The sequence below is a fragment of the Lineus longissimus genome, chromosome 15 (genome assembly GCF_910592395.1).
Source record: "Lineus longissimus chromosome 15, tnLinLong1.2, whole genome shotgun sequence".
Lineage (NCBI taxonomy): Eukaryota > Metazoa > Nemertea > Pilidiophora > Heteronemertea > Lineidae > Lineus > Lineus longissimus.
In genome coordinates, this window is record NC_088322.1 from 13697902 (window position 1) to 13717742 (window position 19841).

The 19841-nt window shown below is 39.4% G+C and overlaps 1 protein-coding gene across 1 annotated transcript in view; it reads right to left on the minus strand.

Moving 5' to 3' along the window:
• Window positions 1-18522, minus strand: part of LOC135499443 (collagen alpha-1(V) chain-like) — a 35677-nt gene extending 17155 nt beyond the window's left edge. Inside the window, exons 1-2 of the mRNA XM_064790188.1 lie at window positions 18343-18522; window positions 18207-18256 (exon numbers count right to left, since the gene is read on the minus strand). Coding sequence (XP_064646258.1) covers window positions 18207-18256; window positions 18343-18353 — 61 coding nt within the window. The 5' untranslated portion in view covers window positions 18354-18522. The remainder of the gene's footprint in view (window positions 1-18206; window positions 18257-18342) is intronic.
• Between the last annotated feature and the right edge of the window lie 1319 nt (window positions 18523-19841).

A 19841-nucleotide genomic window follows, 5' to 3' on the forward strand; every position in this document is an offset into this window, starting at 1 on the left:
CACCACAGACAGGCAATTTTTCACATGCAAACATGATTGCATGTTGATTTTGCTTGATCCCAGGCCGTGCGATTTCCAATTCTAATTCAATTTTGATGGCATCTGCAATTATAACTGCAAACAAGCAATTTCTGTCACACAGAAATATGATTAAAGGTTGCAGGTTGATTTTGCTTCCAACAGAGGTTGCTAGGATGACCAGTTCTTGTTGCGGGCACCTGAAATTATCTATGCAAACAAGTGATTTATGTCACTTGCAAACATGATTGCTGTGGCATTATCAAGTTTTGAGCATATGCCACTGACCTAATCCCTTAGTTTTCTGACACAATCTTGTCACACTGTTATAATGTAAATATCATTCTTGGTGTGTGTTGACCATGGACTTACACGAGCATAAGAGGCCCTATCATATAAAACGTAAGATTATTGCTTCACTGAGGCTCCTTGCAGACACCTCTGCCAGGCGGACACTTCCCCATTGCAGATGGTTTAAGTTGCCACATGACCTGGGTTGGAGTGCTCGTCAATGCCGACTGGCGTCGTCAGGGCTCAATGCCCATCCTGGAGACAGCACGTCATTTACATCATAGCTAATTGTGATCAGTTGATACGATTACGTCATTGACAATCACTGACAGGAAAATTTTGCCTCTCGTTTAATAATATAGATAGTGCAAAGTATTCACATTGTAATATTAGGCTCGTAAGTTTGAGGATCATGGATTGACCAGATTGGTGTGAATTGCCCCAGGGCCCATGGAACATATGTAGGCCTATACCAATTTTAAGTCCAGACTTTACGAAACGTGCCGCGCTAACAATACGGCCGCCACCGACGATGGACGCCACATCATCGCATAGGCTCACAAGGTGAGCCAAATAAAAAAGAGGTGCCGCTTTAACTGGTTACCGTGACATCAACATGATGTTAACCACACATAGCACACTCTGTCACTTTGATGTCTGGAGAGCAGGGTTACAGACGGGGACTGACGTCCAAAATGGATGTCCAAATAACATCACTGCACGACCTTGAAAAGAATGATGGAGCAAGCCGACTGTTGATTGACTCCATCACTTACATGAGTCATGAGCTGTGGACATCTCCCATGCAAAATCTTACAGTTATGATACCGTCCGGGTCTACGATCATGCATACAATAATACAGGCTTACAGCACATGCACTGATTCAGGCTTCATCATATGCTAAAAAAACAACCTCAAGGCCTGTCCAGATTACCCTTTTTGCATTCATTTGAATCCTTATGTGTTCCAATTCAATTTGTGTAAACTTTGGATATCTTGATATCGAATTCGGGGTAAAAATCAAGAAATAAGAAGAGCTCCCGCATGATTTCTTTGTTTGACTTGAAAATTCAAACCTACCAGTTCCTGTCTGAGGTGTAATGCATCATGGGATAGGTCAGGTGATAAGACCACATGATAGAATTGCATAACATAATAGCAATTTGCATAATGCCAGCAAATGCCAGCTTTTTCCAACAATTGTCAGAAACATCGAATTTGAAATTTCCAGCTAATTCCAGCTCTGACAATCTCATAGTAAAGTGACAGAGATTTCCAGCGCTGGAACTTTTACGAAAAGTAAAGTTCCAGAAAATGCCAAGAATTTCCACCCCATGGATAAAGTTCCAGTTTTTGTCAGCTTTTGCCAGCTATAACTTTTCGATGAAACTCTCTAAATTCAAAGTGTCAGCTTATTCCAGCCAAGAGCTGGAAATTCCAGCTATTTCCAACAAAATCCACCCAAGGTAAAATTCATTTCGCAGGGGTTCGACAACAAGTTGCCCAACATGTTGTCAAATGTTGTCATGTGTATACAGGGCCAAATTTTCGATAACATCGCACCTGGACAACATGTTGGCCAACATGTTTCTCAAAATGTTGTCAGTGTGTACAGAGCTTTAATTGACAAACAAGCTTCTAGTGGCCAATGTCAGATGTCATGTGGTAGTCTGTCAACAATCGGAATTTCGCATATGTGCAGTTTTTTAGACTCAGTCACTCAGTCCCTCTTCCGTCCCTTGACATCTGCCCCCCCCCCCCCCATACATCAGCCCCTCTACATGCTTTCCGAAATTGGTGGCTTGCATTGGAACTAGCCTAACTTTTTCCCCCTTGTCCGTCATTAAAGGCATTCAAGTGTGTTGGTCAACCATGACTATCTCCTTTGTCCCTCCACCACAGGCCTAGTTTCCCCTTATGACATCACTATTTCGGACACTCAGCGCCCCATTTCTGGAAAGGTGTATAGGACATTTAATATTGCCGTGCTGAACGGATATCCAGAGCCAACCTTGTCTCCAGGAACTCGCGTGTCATTTTAACATTGGAATTTCTGCTCGTAAAGAACCTGGGTAGGAGGTTGATCTGAACCAGCTATATTTAGGTGTATTTAGCTGTATTGACGGTAAAGATACCAGTGGCTTGCATAGCAACATGGCGCATGGTTTTATCAAAAATGCGAACTTGTAGGAAACGAAAAATGGTCGGATTAGATACGGTGAAAACAGCTGGAAAGGGGTTGGTAATGATCGGTTCTTTTTTATTTTCCTCCACTTATGATTCTATGTATAAATTACAGTCCAAGCAGTGATATTCTTTAAAAAGATTCCAACTTGAGCGCGTCATCGAGTCATCGCGTCGTCGAGTCATCGAGTCGAATACCACAAGCCTCAAAAACTGACATAAGGACTTGGGAGAATTCAAACCATGCAAGATAAGCCCACGCACAACGAGACCGTGTCCTGTCCGTGCAGGCAGGGTTCATATTCCATCCAACACCAAGACACCTTTTCATATCCATTTGACAGTGAAACTTGAGAAGGACTCTTCAGAAATAGGGCTGTTATTCAGGAATTTCGATATCTTACTGTAGGGACAATAGGCGACAAGTTTCTTGCATTAAGGCTGTGAATAGTTTGGAGGGATATCATTTGTATATACCATGTGTCATTGTTATCTTTTCACACTGTGAGGTCATTTATCACCCTTCTCCTTCCGAGAGATGAACTTATGAGCACCTTTCCAATGCTCACATTGAGATAGAGTCGTTTCATGCAGTCTGGTGTTGAATAATACGATAGTCACAAATTTCTATAGCTATCATTTGACATGAAGTTTAGTGTCCTTTAAAACTATAGAGTTACAACAGGCCTACTCATTTCCAAACTATCATATTTTTTTTCCAATTAGATGTTACATAATCTACACTAAATCATGATAATCCCTTTGATCTTTTAATCCTTATTCGGTGTCAATCCGTGTTACATATATGGATTACATTCTTCCCTCCGTAATGAAGTGATATCTGACGAGGACAATGGTATAAAATTTTATGGTTCTTTTCAACAATTTTTCAGAAAATTGTCAGCTTTCAGTTTTCCAATAAATGTTCTCATCGAAATTTCATGTCCCACTTGTAGGTGAACCCCGTCCCCGCAAGGCTTGTTTTTGGTATTCACCAAGCACCAAGCACAGGGATCTATGCTAGGGTTTGATCCAGTGGGTCACACTTGGTGCCCCTCCACCTTTCCTTGAGAAATGTCTTTGTTATTACCATAAAGTTAGGATCCACACCCTAAGTCTGACAGATATTTGAGGGAGGGGGCAGCAAGAAACCATTTGTAGTGGAGGGAATTTCACCTATCACTTTTCTAAATCTGGCAGCTAGGTAGGATACTTATCGCATTCAAAAGAAAAGAACCTAATTCATAAGGGGCTAAGTTATATGCTGGCATAGCCAAGAACCAAATGATCTTACTGCACTGGCCTTAGAAATAATGTCCAGTTCAAGAGTACATCACTTACATTGTTATATTGTTATTATCATGTTTCAAATAAGATTTAAACGGCTATTTACTTGCATTAAATTTTAATCACTTATCGCACATTGATGATTTAATGTGGCCACTTTGAATAGCCTTGAGCCAATCTGGAGAAGTGACACATACAGGAATTCCAAATCCAAGTTTGCTCATTACCACCCCCACCCCCCTCACAAGGACTGCACAATGGGTGAATATAGGAGTAAGATTTCACAATTTTTCTTCGCCAAATTCAGGCTTGGCTTGCCCACAACAGGCTCTCAATGAGTCTTTGGATGCCTGAGTCAAGACAGCATGGGCGATGATAAAGTTGATTCAGTCTGTATTCCTGAATACATTCATCTCTACATTCAAATTCATAGCTGCTAGATTCCCTGAGCCCAGCCTGTCAAAACTTCATCCAAGATTGTCTCCAGAGTAGCCTTGTATGAATGTTGCATGTGGCAAGGAATGTTACTTATGGACGGCACTGTATACTTGCTGACAACCATCCACCTTGCACTCTTGGCAGAACATGCTTTTCCGGCTTTTCCGGCTACTCCAGGTTCTTGAGTGTTTTCTTTTCCGGCAATAAAAACAATTTAAGTGAGTTAGCAAGTTTTTCTCAGCTAGCTGACAGGTAAAATGAAACAAGTTTACGTTCGTCACTGATATTGATCAAGAACTTAGCCGTGGAACCTTTAAAATTGGGGCCAATACTACTTCATTGTCTGATGTCTAGCAAGGTACTGTGAGAGTTGAAAAGAGAGCTCTATGCCTACAGTAACTAGGCATTGACTGGGAAAGCACTTTGGAATATGTAGGAGGTCACAGGAACATTTGTTGTAAGATATATCTGGGTCCCACTTTGAATTTTCCCATGAGTCATGCCAAAGACTCCATAATGTAATCCATGGATGTTGTAGGATTACATGTATAAGCAAGCAGGGGTGGATCCAGCACTCAGAATAATGGGGGGCACCCTGTTGCTTTACATCCAAATTCTGGAGAGAAAAAAATCAAAATCTTTGTAATTTTTGGTCAATTTCAAAGATTTTTCTGAAAACGGGGCCTGGACCTGCCAATGGCAAGTGTTGTCAAGGACAGAACCTTCTGCAGTATATATACTCTTCTTTCTGATTGATCACTTGGGAACAGACTATAATACAGGTGCATCTCAGGTGTAGAAAATGAAAACTGAGCATAATCTTATTTGAGATATGAAATTAGACTAATTTTTCTTTGAGACTTGAGCTCTAGTAGATCAGACCTACAGCAGTCGAAATGGTACATGCGTTTTAACACTTGATCAGTCAGAGAAAAGACCAGCTTCTTGTTTGACAGCAGAGCTTGGCAGTCCGCCTGGCCTCTTGTTTTCCTCTGATATTTGAGAGCTGAGAAAATCTCGGTCTTGTTTGGGAACTCTAAAAGATCACACAAAAGTGCAGCACTGTCAATCAAAGAGTAGCATCGAAAACGAGATAAAATTATGTCACTATCAATGCTCTTCAAGCATTGTTCCACTGTCTCAATGAGTTATTCACGTCTCATATCTGAGAAAGTGGTCGCCTAGAGTATGATCTAACTTCACCGCATTTCAGGGCCCAGTCCGACCATTCATCATGACGACAAAAACATGCTCAAAGGGCTTGTTTCATGAGAATTGGAAAGGCAGAATAGATTGCTGTGTAATCCATGTTAATTGAGCACATCAATATCATGGGACCATGAAAACAGGATATTTTTGGCTCTAAACCCATTATCAAGATAAAATAACTTTGTACCCTGTATACTCAGTTGACCTTACTCTCCTTTTGAAAATACTGTCTTCACAGAAATAGTCTGGGAGAAGATCCTCATTCTACCAAATTTTGAGTTTTCAACATGAAACTCAATCTTTCTGAAACTGACCAATTCTGAGCCAGAAATCAAAGATTCATAGATCGAAATCAAGCATTCGCATAAGATTTCAAGCATGTTCAATAGGAAAGTTCATAGAGTTTATAGAATGGAATTCTTCTTGGCTCGAATAGCAATGAATAACAGGTGGACTTCAGTATTAAATTTCTCAAACACGGCAACCTCAATGATCCATGAAACCCATTACCCTCAATTAGAGAGAGGCAAATATGTGATTCCTGCAGACATACATGAACAAGCTTGTGGTGTGATGCTTTAGAATGCCTTCTCAAGGAACTTTGCAGTTGACTCTTTCACCCTTCATTCCACTCCCCACCCATCAATGCACAGAGAATATTCCTTTCCTTGCGTTGTCAGTTGACTGTGGTTCTTTTTCTGCTCTGTAGGCCTACCACAGGCATGATGATTCGAGGAAATCACCATCTTTTTACAACCTAGACATGTTCACAGCAGAAAACATGAAAAGATGAAAATAACGCCTACATGTTTTCCCAACAAGACCAGTTATACCTTGATATTTACATGATTTCGAGACAACATAAACAGTTTGAGGTTCCAAGGCTGAGGGGATAATTTGTCTTATTCTGTGAGATATGTGTGATTATTTATAAGTGGGTTACCCTTCCTTTCAGAGCAGTAAATCTTCAGTGTTGCCATTGATCAACCTTAGGCCCTATCTTGGACATTAGTCTTCGATGTGTGACATGAAAAATCTGTTTTATAAAAGTGAGTTAGTCTTGGTTTAGAGCACAAAGCAGTGTTTAACCTCTTAGCCATTGCTCATTATGTAAATATGGATGGGATGGTAACAGCACTTGTCATCCCAAAACTGCAACTCATCTATTTGTGATACAAGAAAGTACATTCCCAGTGACCAGATACAGACCTCACGTTGTGCCAAAGGGGATGGTATGACAACCTCAACAAGTCAAGTTTAAAGCTTATAAATCAAACCTCCTCTCAACAACGCAGCAATGACCCTAGGGGTCAGACAGGGTCAATGGATCCAATTCTCTCAACCATGTCCCAGGTGCTTACTTCAGTACAAATATTGTGTACTTGTGATGAGCAATGGCTGGATGGGGCAGGGTTGGTCAATGTATCCTATTTTATGGTCTGGACTGACGAATTCATGGGAATTCTATTTGTTTTAATTAAGCGTGTTGAGAGTACGCGTTGACCCTGGCATCCAACAGCTGAGGAAGGGTAGTTAGAGTTCATCTCTCACCAGTCAATGGCTGATATGAATAAAGTCTAGCAAATGCTTTTACTTCAATTTTGTACAGAAAGGTCTAGTGTAAATGTACATGGAGTTTTAGATAAAAGCATTTGCTAGTCTTTATTCATATCACCCAATGCTGTGGGGACAGCAGGGTCTTGTAATGAATGACCTAAAGCTTGCCAAAAATGAGACATCGAACATCTTAGCAATGTAATTTCTTATTTTTCTTATTCTTTTTTTTTTTTTTTCTCAGGGGCGATTAATGACATTTATTGAACCCGTTGTCTTAAATGGGTCATGCCAAGCCTGGAAACAAAATGACAACAGTACAGGGACCTCAGTCTTGAGTGAAGTGATCTGCCAAGCTAAAAATATCAAACCTGCATGACACACCTTAACTGTCAGGACTTGTTTATTTTGACCGGCTGTCCCTAATAGGCCGGAAGGATGAGTTAAGGACAGGACATTCCGATGGATGTCTATCCGGTAATTTACAGAAGAGCTCCTGTCCTGTTGTAATTGTGTCAAGGAAAATGTCAATAGACTAACCTGTCCAAACTAATTGGCCATACTGCACCAAATCTACAGTTAGATGTATATTTCTGATATATTCAAGCTGAATTTCGATATTCTTCTTCTAAATTAACAACGTTTTTCGGCCTCAGAGGCACTGTGTCTGAATTTTATGCAGAGATTACACCAAAATACTTCAGTGATGAGTCAGGCAGAAATATTGGACTTTTCTCATTCATGCTTTCTTTGATACAAACCGAGGCGCTATATTGTATTGAGCAGGAGGTATTTCCTTCAAGAGCAAAGAAACCTGTTCCTATTTAAATGCAGCCATGCAGTTTATATCAATATTCTTTTTCAGTCACAAATCTTATCACAGAGAAAGTTAATTTCGGGTCAGAGGTTAAAATTAAGCACTGCCTTAAACTAATGTAGGACTACAATATTTGTCCAAGTAGAGAAACTGATAAACAATGCATATATAAATGGCCATAAAATACCACTTTGTACGGCTATAAAATCATAAATAATTCAAGATTAATTGCCCTCTAAGACTTCTGTATACGGCTCAGTCTTTCCTTGAAAGAATTTACAAACCTAATGGCTTTAGATATGATTTCTCCATATGATTATATTTAATTCACGCACATACTTGTATCTTAGCAAATTTTGTATTGCAAAAGCCTGCAGTGACTTTTATGGCATGAGGCCCGGCTTAATTTTAACCTTTGACTGTAATGACAAAAAAGCTCAATGCACCCGAATCAGTCCACAGAAGCGTGAAATTATGAAAAGTCAAATTAAGGTTTTAAGACTTGAACATACAGGGAGTGGGGATGTGTGTCAATGTTTCTTTAGCAGGGTAGTCTTCTGGTGCTCTGAGGCAGAAGAGTTTAAGGACAACGAGGCCCCTAAATTGGCCTGACTTCATTTTTGGACTTCCTTACTTTTATTCTGCCCTACATGTAGATGTCGGCCAGGGCAAACACATAGAGTCCACATATAACATCTACACATAAGTATGATATAAATAAATGCACAGAAATTTCAATTCTACAGCTTGTCACATCGAGACTCTGGGCAGATCTGAACCAGATGAACTGGGGTACCACAGGGAGAAACTTTAAGGCCTTGCTTTGCTATCATCTTCACATGATGTTCATTTACAAGGACAAGGAGGTACTGCAGCTGCAAAAATGCACTCAAACTGGGTCAATCATAAACTGACATCATCCAAATCGGATATAAGAAGCCAAAAATATCTTTTGTCCATGAAGAGTTTAGGAAGCGACAATAAAGTTGACCTAGGAACTTGACCAACCCTAATGAAGTGCGCCAACTTGACTTTATTGACACTTGAAGAGCTTGAGAGATAGCCCCAATAACCCACTTGACAATTGTAGGTAACCACTTAAAATCTGTAATTAGGTGTGATTACAATTCAATCATCTTTGGCACACTCGCAGGTTCCTTACGATTTTTCCATTCGTGATATGTCAAAACGCTTTTTGATACTGTAATCCTGTTGGAAAAAGTGAGCCACTTCCCCTTTAACATCACGCCACACCTTCATATCGATCATGCCGACAGGATGAAGGCAAATATTTCTCGTATCGGAAACAACGTGAGAAGAACCCAACAGGAGGAAGGTGTGAAAAAATGCGGTGAACCGCACACTCTATCGAAATACTAGTCTAAACATTGAGCGAACTGACAGCATTTTTTTACATTTCATCCCAATATCGGGGTGATCTTTGTAATTTATGATGAGCTATGACTGACTATACAGCACCAGTCTGTAGCATTCATCAGATAAATGTGAAAAGAAGGTAGCCTTGTGTAATTCTGTTTCATGTTGCGTTGGATGCACTGGGCATTGTACTTTGTACAATGTACTATATGATTGATCAACTTAAGATGAAGTCAAACCCTTCGACTACATGCCTGACAACTTTTATTCCCTTTCCAAGTTTTATGAGTTCAATACAGGTGAGATGAGGTGATTCAATGCAACAAGCAAAAACTCCTGGGCAAGTATCGTTGTAATTTTCTACTAGTCGTTTTCCCTTGGGTTTCTTTACAGAGATGAAGTACCCCCAGATGTTAATCAGTCATAGTAAACGAGGATATTTCTCTTTATTTATTCTGAAAAGTAAATAATTGGGTACAAAATCTGCATTAGATTAATCAAGTTATGTTAGCGGCCATGTTGTCTGTGATATCTTAAATTATACACTAAGTAGGTACAGTCCATAGAGCAGGGCAGTAAGTGCTGTGCTCAAGGACACAAAATGAGATATGTCAAACCAGAAGCTTTATCTTCACATGAAGTACATGTATAGAAGAGACAATACAGAAGAGTGCAGCAAGACAAATAATGTTTCAGAAACATTGTTTTTTGTACTGATGGGTCAGACAGCCTGGAATTTTGAGATAAGACCAAGTTGACCTGGGAGAAAACATAGAATCTTTGCAGAAAAAACAGCCATCGAGAGCACTTTAGGAATAAGATATGGGCAGAAATGGGTCAGAATACAGTAGTAGGCCACAAGGTCTGCCGACTGTTTCCGTAGGAGAGAGAACTGCTGATGAACATCAAAGATGTGATTTTCACAGGCGTTCCAGTAATTTTGATGGAAGTTGCTCAGCTATTGAACCTGACTCAAAAGCCTATGGAAATGTGAAGCAGGATTTTCTATGAGCATTTCATTTTGGCAATTCTGCGGATAACCCGCTCACATGAGTACAATAAAAGTTCAAAATTCTCATCAAATTTTTAGGACTGATGATGTTACTTCATTTTGAGCAGAAAAAAAACAAGTGAAAAAATATATTTGGACTTAAAAGTTTTTTCATCTTTCAGAATCAGAGTTAGTTGGATTTTTTCATAAAAGTTCAAAATTCTGAAAATTTTTAAAATGAAAAGATTTTTGGGATTGATGATGTTTCTTCATTTTGAGCAGAAAAAAAACAAGTGAAAAAAATATTTGGACATAGAAAATTTTTTATCTATCAGAGTAGAATTTTTCATAAGTTCAAAATTCTAAAAAATTTTCGAAGTCAAAACTTTTTTGTTGACATTTAGTCAGGATCAGTTTGACAATTTTTCCAGATAGGACATGTATGATGGACAACAAAAGTCTCGTCAAAGGTGGATATTTTAGAAATATCTTTTAAAATGTGAAATTTCTTACTTCACGTCTAAAATTCATAATTTCGAATGGGTCCTAGGTTTTTGATTACCACAAAAACCCTAAAGTGAAAATTCCCCCAGCATTTCTCAGATTGTTTTCTCTATCTTTCATACCAAACACAGACCTTTGATAAATCTCTCCATGTTGGATAAGTGGGTATATAAATATTGAAATCAAAAGAAAACGACACCAGATTTTATCAGAAAACAAACAAATAGAAATTAGAGTCTTTGACAGAAAAATTATGATAAAGTTGACACCGCTTGATCCTGGTTCACAGGTTTTAGTTTTGGAATGCTAGTGGGATCAATCGGGATGATTTTGCTGTTTACATATCTTCATGTCACAGGATGTTCACAAACAACTGTTTACATGTCTTCATGACACAGGATGTTCACAAACAACTGAGGAAAAAAATGTGTCTAATATTGAGAGGATTTGAGTACTCAGATGGGAAAAGGACACCATTCCTTATCAGTGATGAAATGAAGACTTGTGTGAAAAAATGGTGTCATGAAACTGATCTAACACAGAAGTTTCTATAAGGATAGGTCATGGCACTTGGAGACACTGACCAGGCAATGACAGTGATACTTTTTTCGGCCTGAACCAAATCCCAAAGGTTTTAGTTACCTTGCAAGTAAGCCTCAGTTTAAATGGGGCACATTCAATCAGGCCATATAAGGCTTTTGTTGCTGAGACCTATAATATCTATCACAAGAGACAAGAATCACTCGATTTTGGTGGTGAGCGCAAGGTGCTTGCAACCAGAATCTGTTATTGCTGCGGCTTGCAATAATCGTCAAACTCAGTGGAACAGACTGCCATCAGATGAGAGATCTTTTCAATGCTCATCACAGGTCACGCCAATGAAAATCTGTGGTTTAGAGGGTGCTTGAGATCCAGTTTCAATCTTTGTTTCTCTTACAATCACCCACCAACATCTAATGCCTTAATTGATAACAAGGTGTCAATTTCAACACGTTTATTTTCCATCTGATAAGGCAATTGTCTGCGGTGTTGCTGTTTATTGTTTATTTGTCACTTGCTGTTGGTGTTTATTTATCGAGATAAACAAAGAAAGTGGCAGGCAGAAAGTGGCTGGCAGGAGGTGGTTACTCTGATAAACGCCAGTCTAAGAGATGTGCTAAGAGCTCCTGTGACGTTTTTTATCGCCTCCCATACAGCACTAAAGGCCGCTTTACACATGCAACTTTTTTCAATGAAACATGGAGAAACATTGAGAAACATGAAACATCGAGAAACCTTACCTTGGACGTTTACACAGTGAAACATGTTCGGTTTCAAAAGTCCACTCATATGCATTTGACTTGTCACTTTTAGCCATTTTGGATATGGAGTAAAAATCACATGACTTTTTATCACAGTCTGATTAGCCACAGAGTTAAAATGTGATCGACACTTGTAGAAAATTGATGAAACCTGTCCAGAATTTACGAGCATGTTCGTAAATTGTTTCATGTTTCTCCTAGTTTCACAAGGTTTCAAGAAAGGGGTTTCATCATGTTTCTTCATGTTTCTTGACCAGTTCACACATGCAACATGAAGAAACTTTTAGGTTTCATGGTTCAAATTACATAGCCTGTCAGTCAAGTTTCTCTTAGTTTCTATGTGTTTCTCCTAAAAAGTTGCATGTGTAAACCGGCCTTAAGACATTTAAAAACCTTCCCTCGGACAACACCCCCCTAAATGTAGAGCACTGGAGCCGGTGTTCTGCAAGCAAGGCAGGCATTTGACAATGAAACGGCAAGAAAATAATAGTTGGTGTAACTAGGCCTCGCTTAAGTGACTGACTTGAACCCTGCTGAGTTCCAGCTATAAAGACAATGATGCCCAGCTGTACACATAGCCTATCATTGTGCAGACCTACATTTCTAGACATATGCAAGAAAAGCAAGAAAAATTCTTCTTCCGCTAATGTAAGAAGTGAAGGAGCTGCCATGGGGGTCAGTATCCACAGAGACTTTAGGATTGTTGCACACCACTGATAAATCGGCATCTTCTACACTGAAGAAGCGCTCTTTCATACTAAGGGAGGATGAGGCTCTACCCATGGAAGAAGCTCTCCACATGGAAGAAGCTCTCCACATGGAAGAAGCTCTACCCATGGAAGAAGCTCTACCCATGGAAGAAGCTCTACCCATGGAAGAAGCTCTCCACATGGAAGAAGCTCTACCCATGGAAGAAGCTCTACCCATGGAAGAAGCTCTCCACATGTAAGAAGCTCTACCCATGGAAGAAGCTCTACCCATGGAAGAAGCTCTCCACATGACGCATGGAAGCACCCTCCGCATGGAAGAACCCCTTCTGACTAACAAATTTTAAAAGCAATCTTTGTCACAGTGAAACTTGTCGTGATCTATCCAGGGGTTTGATTGAATGACGTTTGTGACGAGATGTCCACCACACACAGGATGAGAATAGTTGCCTATTTCAAAAAGTGACACGTAAATGCTCTCATTACTATCATTGCTGATTCCAGTTCACAGCACATCACCCTGATAAAACAACTGAGGGTTTGCACCCCACCAACCCCCTCCCCCGAACACCAACAGGACAAGATATTTCACACAGCCGGCAACTCTCATTCATTATAGGGTTGATGATCATTGAAAGTTCAAGACCACCTTACAAGGACAACGTTCTCCTACAGCAGAAGACCATTGTCTTGTTCCTAAGCGAGTACCTTTCTTTAGAGACATTCCAAAGGCCTGCTATGAGAGGATGAAAGACAACTACTGTTCTACCACCCCCAATCTATGTGTCACTCGAGAGAAAGGAAATGCCAGAGTTAAGCAAGGAACTTGATTAGGAAAGAATGACATTATCAAATTAAACAAACTATCTTATATAAACTGCTGAAGTTCATCACTGAGACAGACATACTGAAATCTTTATTGACTTCTTCATGTCACCAATAGGCCAAACTTGTTTCAATGAAATAAAGTATTCTCACCATTGAACCCATTCACCCATAATATTAGCTCAGCCCGACACTTCCTTGCCTTTTTACAAACTGCCTTTATTGGCCCTATAGTTTGCCTAAGCGTTCCCTCCGCCTTGCAGGGAGCCACAATCAAGATAAGGGGACCTCTAAAGACCCTTCTTAGGCCCTTTAAAGTGCCCTACTTAGTCGTACACGGAAATGACCAATTTGATGCTTGGGTAGAAAAGGGTTCAAAGAATGTATATTGAAGTACAGTCAGGAAGTGTCCCCCCTGAAGTTCACACCAATACCAAGACTGAAACAGCCCAAATGCCATTCAAAATGTGTTATACTAACATCGTCAAGTTGTGCAAGAATTGCTTGCCCAAGATAAGTCTGGTGCATGATGAATTTTAGTCTTAAGTTGTGATGTTGTTGTCACAGTCTAGTGCAAGTCCATTCAAGCAATCAGATGGAATAATGCGAAGAGTCAACTTTAATTCACATTTTACTTGGCGTAATCACTGCACTGATCAAGACTTGGAGACTTGTGTCTACCTGGGACTTCTGACTGTTAAAAGGGTGCACTCTGTCAGACTGAGATAAGGGTTGACCGTGGGTACTGCCATTTTGCCTAAAACTTGAAATCCTAAGGCAATTAGAACCGTCAGAAAAAGATGGGCAAGCAAGAGTCAAGAAGGTCACTTCCATAGTCACTTGGTCTGTTTCGTTGTGATAAGACAACACAAAACACCAGGATTGTCAATTCAAATAAACTGGATCAGGTAGTTTTTTAAGTGAAGTGTAGCAACTGGAAGGCTTTTTACTGAGGTCAATGGAAAACTGGTATCCTCACATTTTCGCGCCTCATTATTTTGGCAATTCGCGAAAATTACAAAGATTCCTTGATCAACCAACGTTGCTTTAAAATATATTTTGAATATTTTCACCAAACTGGCTGACAGCATATTCATACATGTATTACTTTTGAAGCTAATTGTTGACCACACATACATTATATATGTTACAACAAACTACAGTGATACAAACTGCAGCTAGGGAAATGCAGGAGAGGAACTTTTCTGATACACCCTGTAGGCCCTACATAATGTTTGGCTTTGCAGTGTTTTTACTATTCACCAGACTTTTAAATTAATGGAGTTAAATGGGTTAAATAACTGGAGCCTTTAAAGAGACTAATGGTTGTTACTTTCAGTCTAAACATTCACCAAGTTAACCTTTCTGGAGTAATTTAATGACCAATAAACCATCCATCTCTATTACATTTTTTGATAATTACTCCTTATAGTGAGTATGATAAAACGTCTTGGTGAAGTCTGCTGCTATTCAAATGGTGTACATATATGTATCAGCATTTGAAACATTAAACTAAAGTCATGCCGGTGTAGAAGTTTAAAATGTCCTAGGATAAAATGTCCGGGAACAAAGGATTCTATTATGCGCTTCAATCTCTGAGCTATTGACGGTCAGGGTCTTTATAGAACCATATTGCAGAATGCAATAGGGCCGGACACTTTTTCCAGGGGGGACACTTTTTACTTTTACACCGGGCATTCAAATTCACTTCAAAATATCAAGTCTACAAAATGTTGGTAGTTTTAGTTATCACAGGCGCTTGATTTCTTTTGATGCAAGTAGGCCCTAATTGGCTCAGCATTGTACTTGACCACAACGCCTGTGCCATGTGTGAAATTCTGAGACAGTTTTGAGATGTAACGGAAACAGACATTTAGTCTGACCTTAGAATCACCAGAGAGGGTGAATATCAATTTCATCGCCAAGGAATGTTAATTCTGTCATCCTACTCACAAGAGATGTACATTCCATCAGGGTGAATACGGAAAGGGGGTCAACTACACCTCTTCATTGCCACTCATTGCATTTTTTTTTATCTTCAAAGAGCATGTTGTTGTAATCGTAATTTGTTCCTAAATTAGACAGGTCAATCATGTTTGTATACAATTACGTTAATCAGAATGCTTTTTTCTTCATCTTTCCACTTTGATGTTAATTTTTCATCATGTTCTATCACTAAAACGTATGCAAGTGTAAATCATAGTACAAATTTATAGGCTGTATTTGGTGTTCGAGAATGTATTTTGCTTTGGTTCCTATAAACAACCAAAGAAAATATTTTGTTGCAAGACTAGGTGATAATTATCTCTGCGCTCAACAATGAAAAGATACCTGGTCTACTGGTAAAACCAGTCAAAACTGTATAGATGCTTTAGGGTAAAGCCCAATTTGTCACATCAAACAGAATGCAGAATTTTATGCTGTCATCAAATTAAATGATGACCTTGAAAAAGTTGCATGAATGAAATTTCTCATTACTTTCCAAATATTACAACTAGGCCCCCAAGTTATCAGAACAAAGACTTGCTTATTCCTGTCATCACAAAAATAACAAAAGCAAATGAAAGTTTCAAATGAGCTTGGACACCAATTTCAAAGCAGATATTATTTTGCCAAAAAATTATTTCTCAAACATCCTGTACTTGGCCCTCGGATACTCAGCAGTATATACTTTTCACACATTTACTGTATACTTTTCATGCACTTGGATTGGAAGCCATTTAGGCCTACACAGACACACATAGGCTTCAAGGTGACAATGTGTGAGCACTGAGAACTAATTACCACCTACTCATGTGAAATTATCTTCATTTGGAAAGTTGAAGAAAAACTATTGACATAACTTGTATAAGACTAATTAAAAACAGAAAGAATATCTATAGGCAGAGTGGGATTTCCTGGTGGACTTCCTAAACTCAGGAAATAAGAACAGTAGGACATATTATCATTGTTTCTGGTGAACAAAGGAACAATTATTAGGACAAGACAACCAAAAAAGGAACAGTAACAACAAGGCATTATTTGTTCTTCTCTATTCACTTCATACAAATGTAGTCAGCAGGGTTTGTCCAGGGTTTTGGCCCCAGAATAATGAGAAAAAGTTGGTAATTTTTCAGAGACACCCTCTACACTCTTAGTCTTACTGTGCCTTCAAGTCCAAGATGTGATTGAAAAGCTGATCCTTTCCCCAGGCTAGTTATTCGGAGAGATTTACTCTTGGACAGAAATTAAATGGTTTAAGTCAATATTTCTGGTGGGAAGAATTGTGCCCTGATATTGTGTTTGCCCGGGACAAAGGCCCTGGAATACTGGCAGGGGAAGCCAAGGGGTATAGGTAGGTCATAAGCATATTACTAGAACAAGGGCATGTATATGAACTGGACAACTGTTTCCTAAAAAGGAGGGGTTTTATGACAAGATATTATAAATATCAGTCCATCATCTTGCAAATGTCAGAGCCCTAATCGATGTCCCTGCATTCTGGTTGTGACTGTCCTCAAAAAGCCTACGAGATTGAAATTATGATAAACATTAAAGATTTCTGTTCAGCACAACAATGGTAATGACGTCGTGAATAACATAGGTTTGGAAAATAAATACATCAAAACTTAATCTTTTATGAGAGAAAAAAAATTGCACTGAAAATCTTCAGCTTTGCCAAAAAATTGAAAAATATTTTTAAGTTGCCGCTGTCCAATCATTTGCAGTACAGGAGACGAAGAGACAGTCTAGTTTAGCCTAAAGCATCTGGACGCATTAACCCAACATTTTTTGTCCGAATTTAGAATGTATGAGCCAATATTGGGCAACCTTGATAAAGCTAATCCCCAAATGACAGTCCACTGCACAAAAGTTAACAGAAGTCAAGCTGATATGCTGTAAAGTCACCTTAACTATGTTAGTTGTCAACATTACACACAAGACTCAAAATATTTTTATTTGGGAAAAATTTTAAGGCAGACACAGCCTGATAAGGAAATTTGGACAGTAGGGACACTACTGGGTGAGCCAAGCCAACTATAAGCGAGTCTTTATGTATCCATCAAACCTATTTCTTTAATAAACATATCCACAGGCAAATACACTAAATCAAGAGGTTGACTCCTGAGACTCAAAAGCCAAATCCATTTTGGCCATTCCAAGAAAAAAACCAACTTAGTTTAAAAAGTGCCCAAGATATCCACAGAGTTATCCGTGCCTCACTTGCCATTAACTTAGACCTATTTAATAATTTTGGGTCAACAAAAAAGCAACAGTGCAACAGCACCAGCACTACCAGTGGATAGGCCTATGTCATTGTATCGTAATGCAGTATTAAAACCATATACCTGCATGATGAAACAGGCAAACTCATTAACTGAACGAATTGCATGATATACAGCCTATATTGACATGAAAATTATGAAACAATTTCTCCGAGAAATTTGGAGCAATTGGGCCAACAGTAAGATTTTTAAGATAATATTAAAAACCAATGCACTTTGAAATAGATCCTAAACATTGAACTTTTTTCTAATAATTGCCAAAAGAATATTTTGTGATAAACCTTTTCAATCGAAGCCAAGTCCCCCATGACGAAAATGATAAAACAACTTGTCTTTTGGGGGCTTTGCTGCTATTTATTTTGTATTCCTGGGCTATTAAATAGGTACTAGATGAGAGATCAGAAATGTCCGAAAAGGGTTAATAAAAGATGACTTACCCGCATTGAGATGCAACTGAATCCCCAGCAACAGGGCCAAAAACAGCGCACTATTAAAAAAGTAAAAAGAAATGCGATAAGCGAAAGATCTAAGTTAAAATGTGTTTGAAAATCGAAATATTGTCCGCACTCTTACCTTATATGCATGTTTCAGCCACTTTCTTCGAGTTATTCCTAAGAAAATGAGATCTTTATGAGCAACGGCGCTCACTCTGGGATCTCCCGGCTAACTACTCCATCAACCGATTTCACATCGAAACACGTGGATCGGGGCGAAGCCATTGCGAAAGGGGTGTTAGGACAGCTACTTCCCAGAACGGGGTCATACCATTGCTTCAAAAGAATTGCGGTGGTTTCGGTCCCTGACCTTTTCGCCCCCTGTCGTTTCGCTCCCTGGTACTTTTTGTTGGGGATTGAGAAAGTCACCACTGGAATGACGTCAAGCTTATGTATGTCAGAGAGAACTGTGCTGCCACATGTTGTATAAATTTGTTAACACTGCGGGGATCTGGGGAGGTAATGTGACTTGTTCCCCATTCTCCCCGGATGCAATCAATCTTCTAATGAAATTTCCAATGTTATCGCAACGAGCTCGATCATTCATCAACGCGCGATTTACAAAAACTGTTTAAATTCATATCGAGCCATTATTTGATGGGAAGGCACATGTCTTGTATGTCTCTCTGTAGAGACCATGTCACAACCAGTCTGATGGCAGTGGCTGTCACAATGGTCCAGATCTGAATAGTAGTTACCAGCCGGCTACACTCGCCCTAGGCCTTGTCACAACCAAGCTGATGAGAGCAGCTGTCACACTTCTGATTTCACCATGATTTTACTAGGGTTCATCCAAGATATTTTTTGTCAGGGTAGCTAGGCCCTTGTGCCTGCGGTATCGCGACGACCCGGTTTTACCTGTCTTCATCACAACAGATATCATAAAGAAATACGTGTAAAGGTATCACTCAAAAGGGTCGAATCTCGATAGATCTTCGTCTTTTTAGTCTCAAAAGAAAGATATTATGCATGTAAACGAGTAGACGTTTTCTCAGACCCTGTTTACGAGAGCATGCATGTCACTTTGAGCCCAGAGCGTTTGTCCCATAGAGAAACGTTTTTTTTTTTTTTTTTTTTTTTTTTTTGTGGCATTGCATCGCCAAGAACGTTTTTCTAAATCGCTCCGACACGGACATATATCTCTCTGAGCTGTCATTTGCTGCCAGCGACTGCCGAACATGTGGGTTTTTTCAATCCATTGATGAGAGACGGATTTCGTCGCCAGAGACAACTTGACAATGGGAGTTAGATGAGTTAGATGATGGTCGCCACGTTGGCGCCACATGTAGATTAGTGCAATAGTACGTGTATTGATTTATTTAACAGGTCTCAGAATGGCGAATTGATTTAGCTACACTGATAATTGATGCACCTCCGCTAACTTTAATTGCGGATTTAATGAAACTACATAATGAAACTCCGAGCGTGGATATCACATCAGGAACACTCATTTCTTCTCATTTACCCTCACAACTTTGACCCAGTGGCCGGATCTTGGGTCCTATTCCGTTGCTTCTGTCTTTGTTTGACTCTGAACAGATGGCCTCTGGTCAAAGTAAGTAAGACAAGGTACTGACA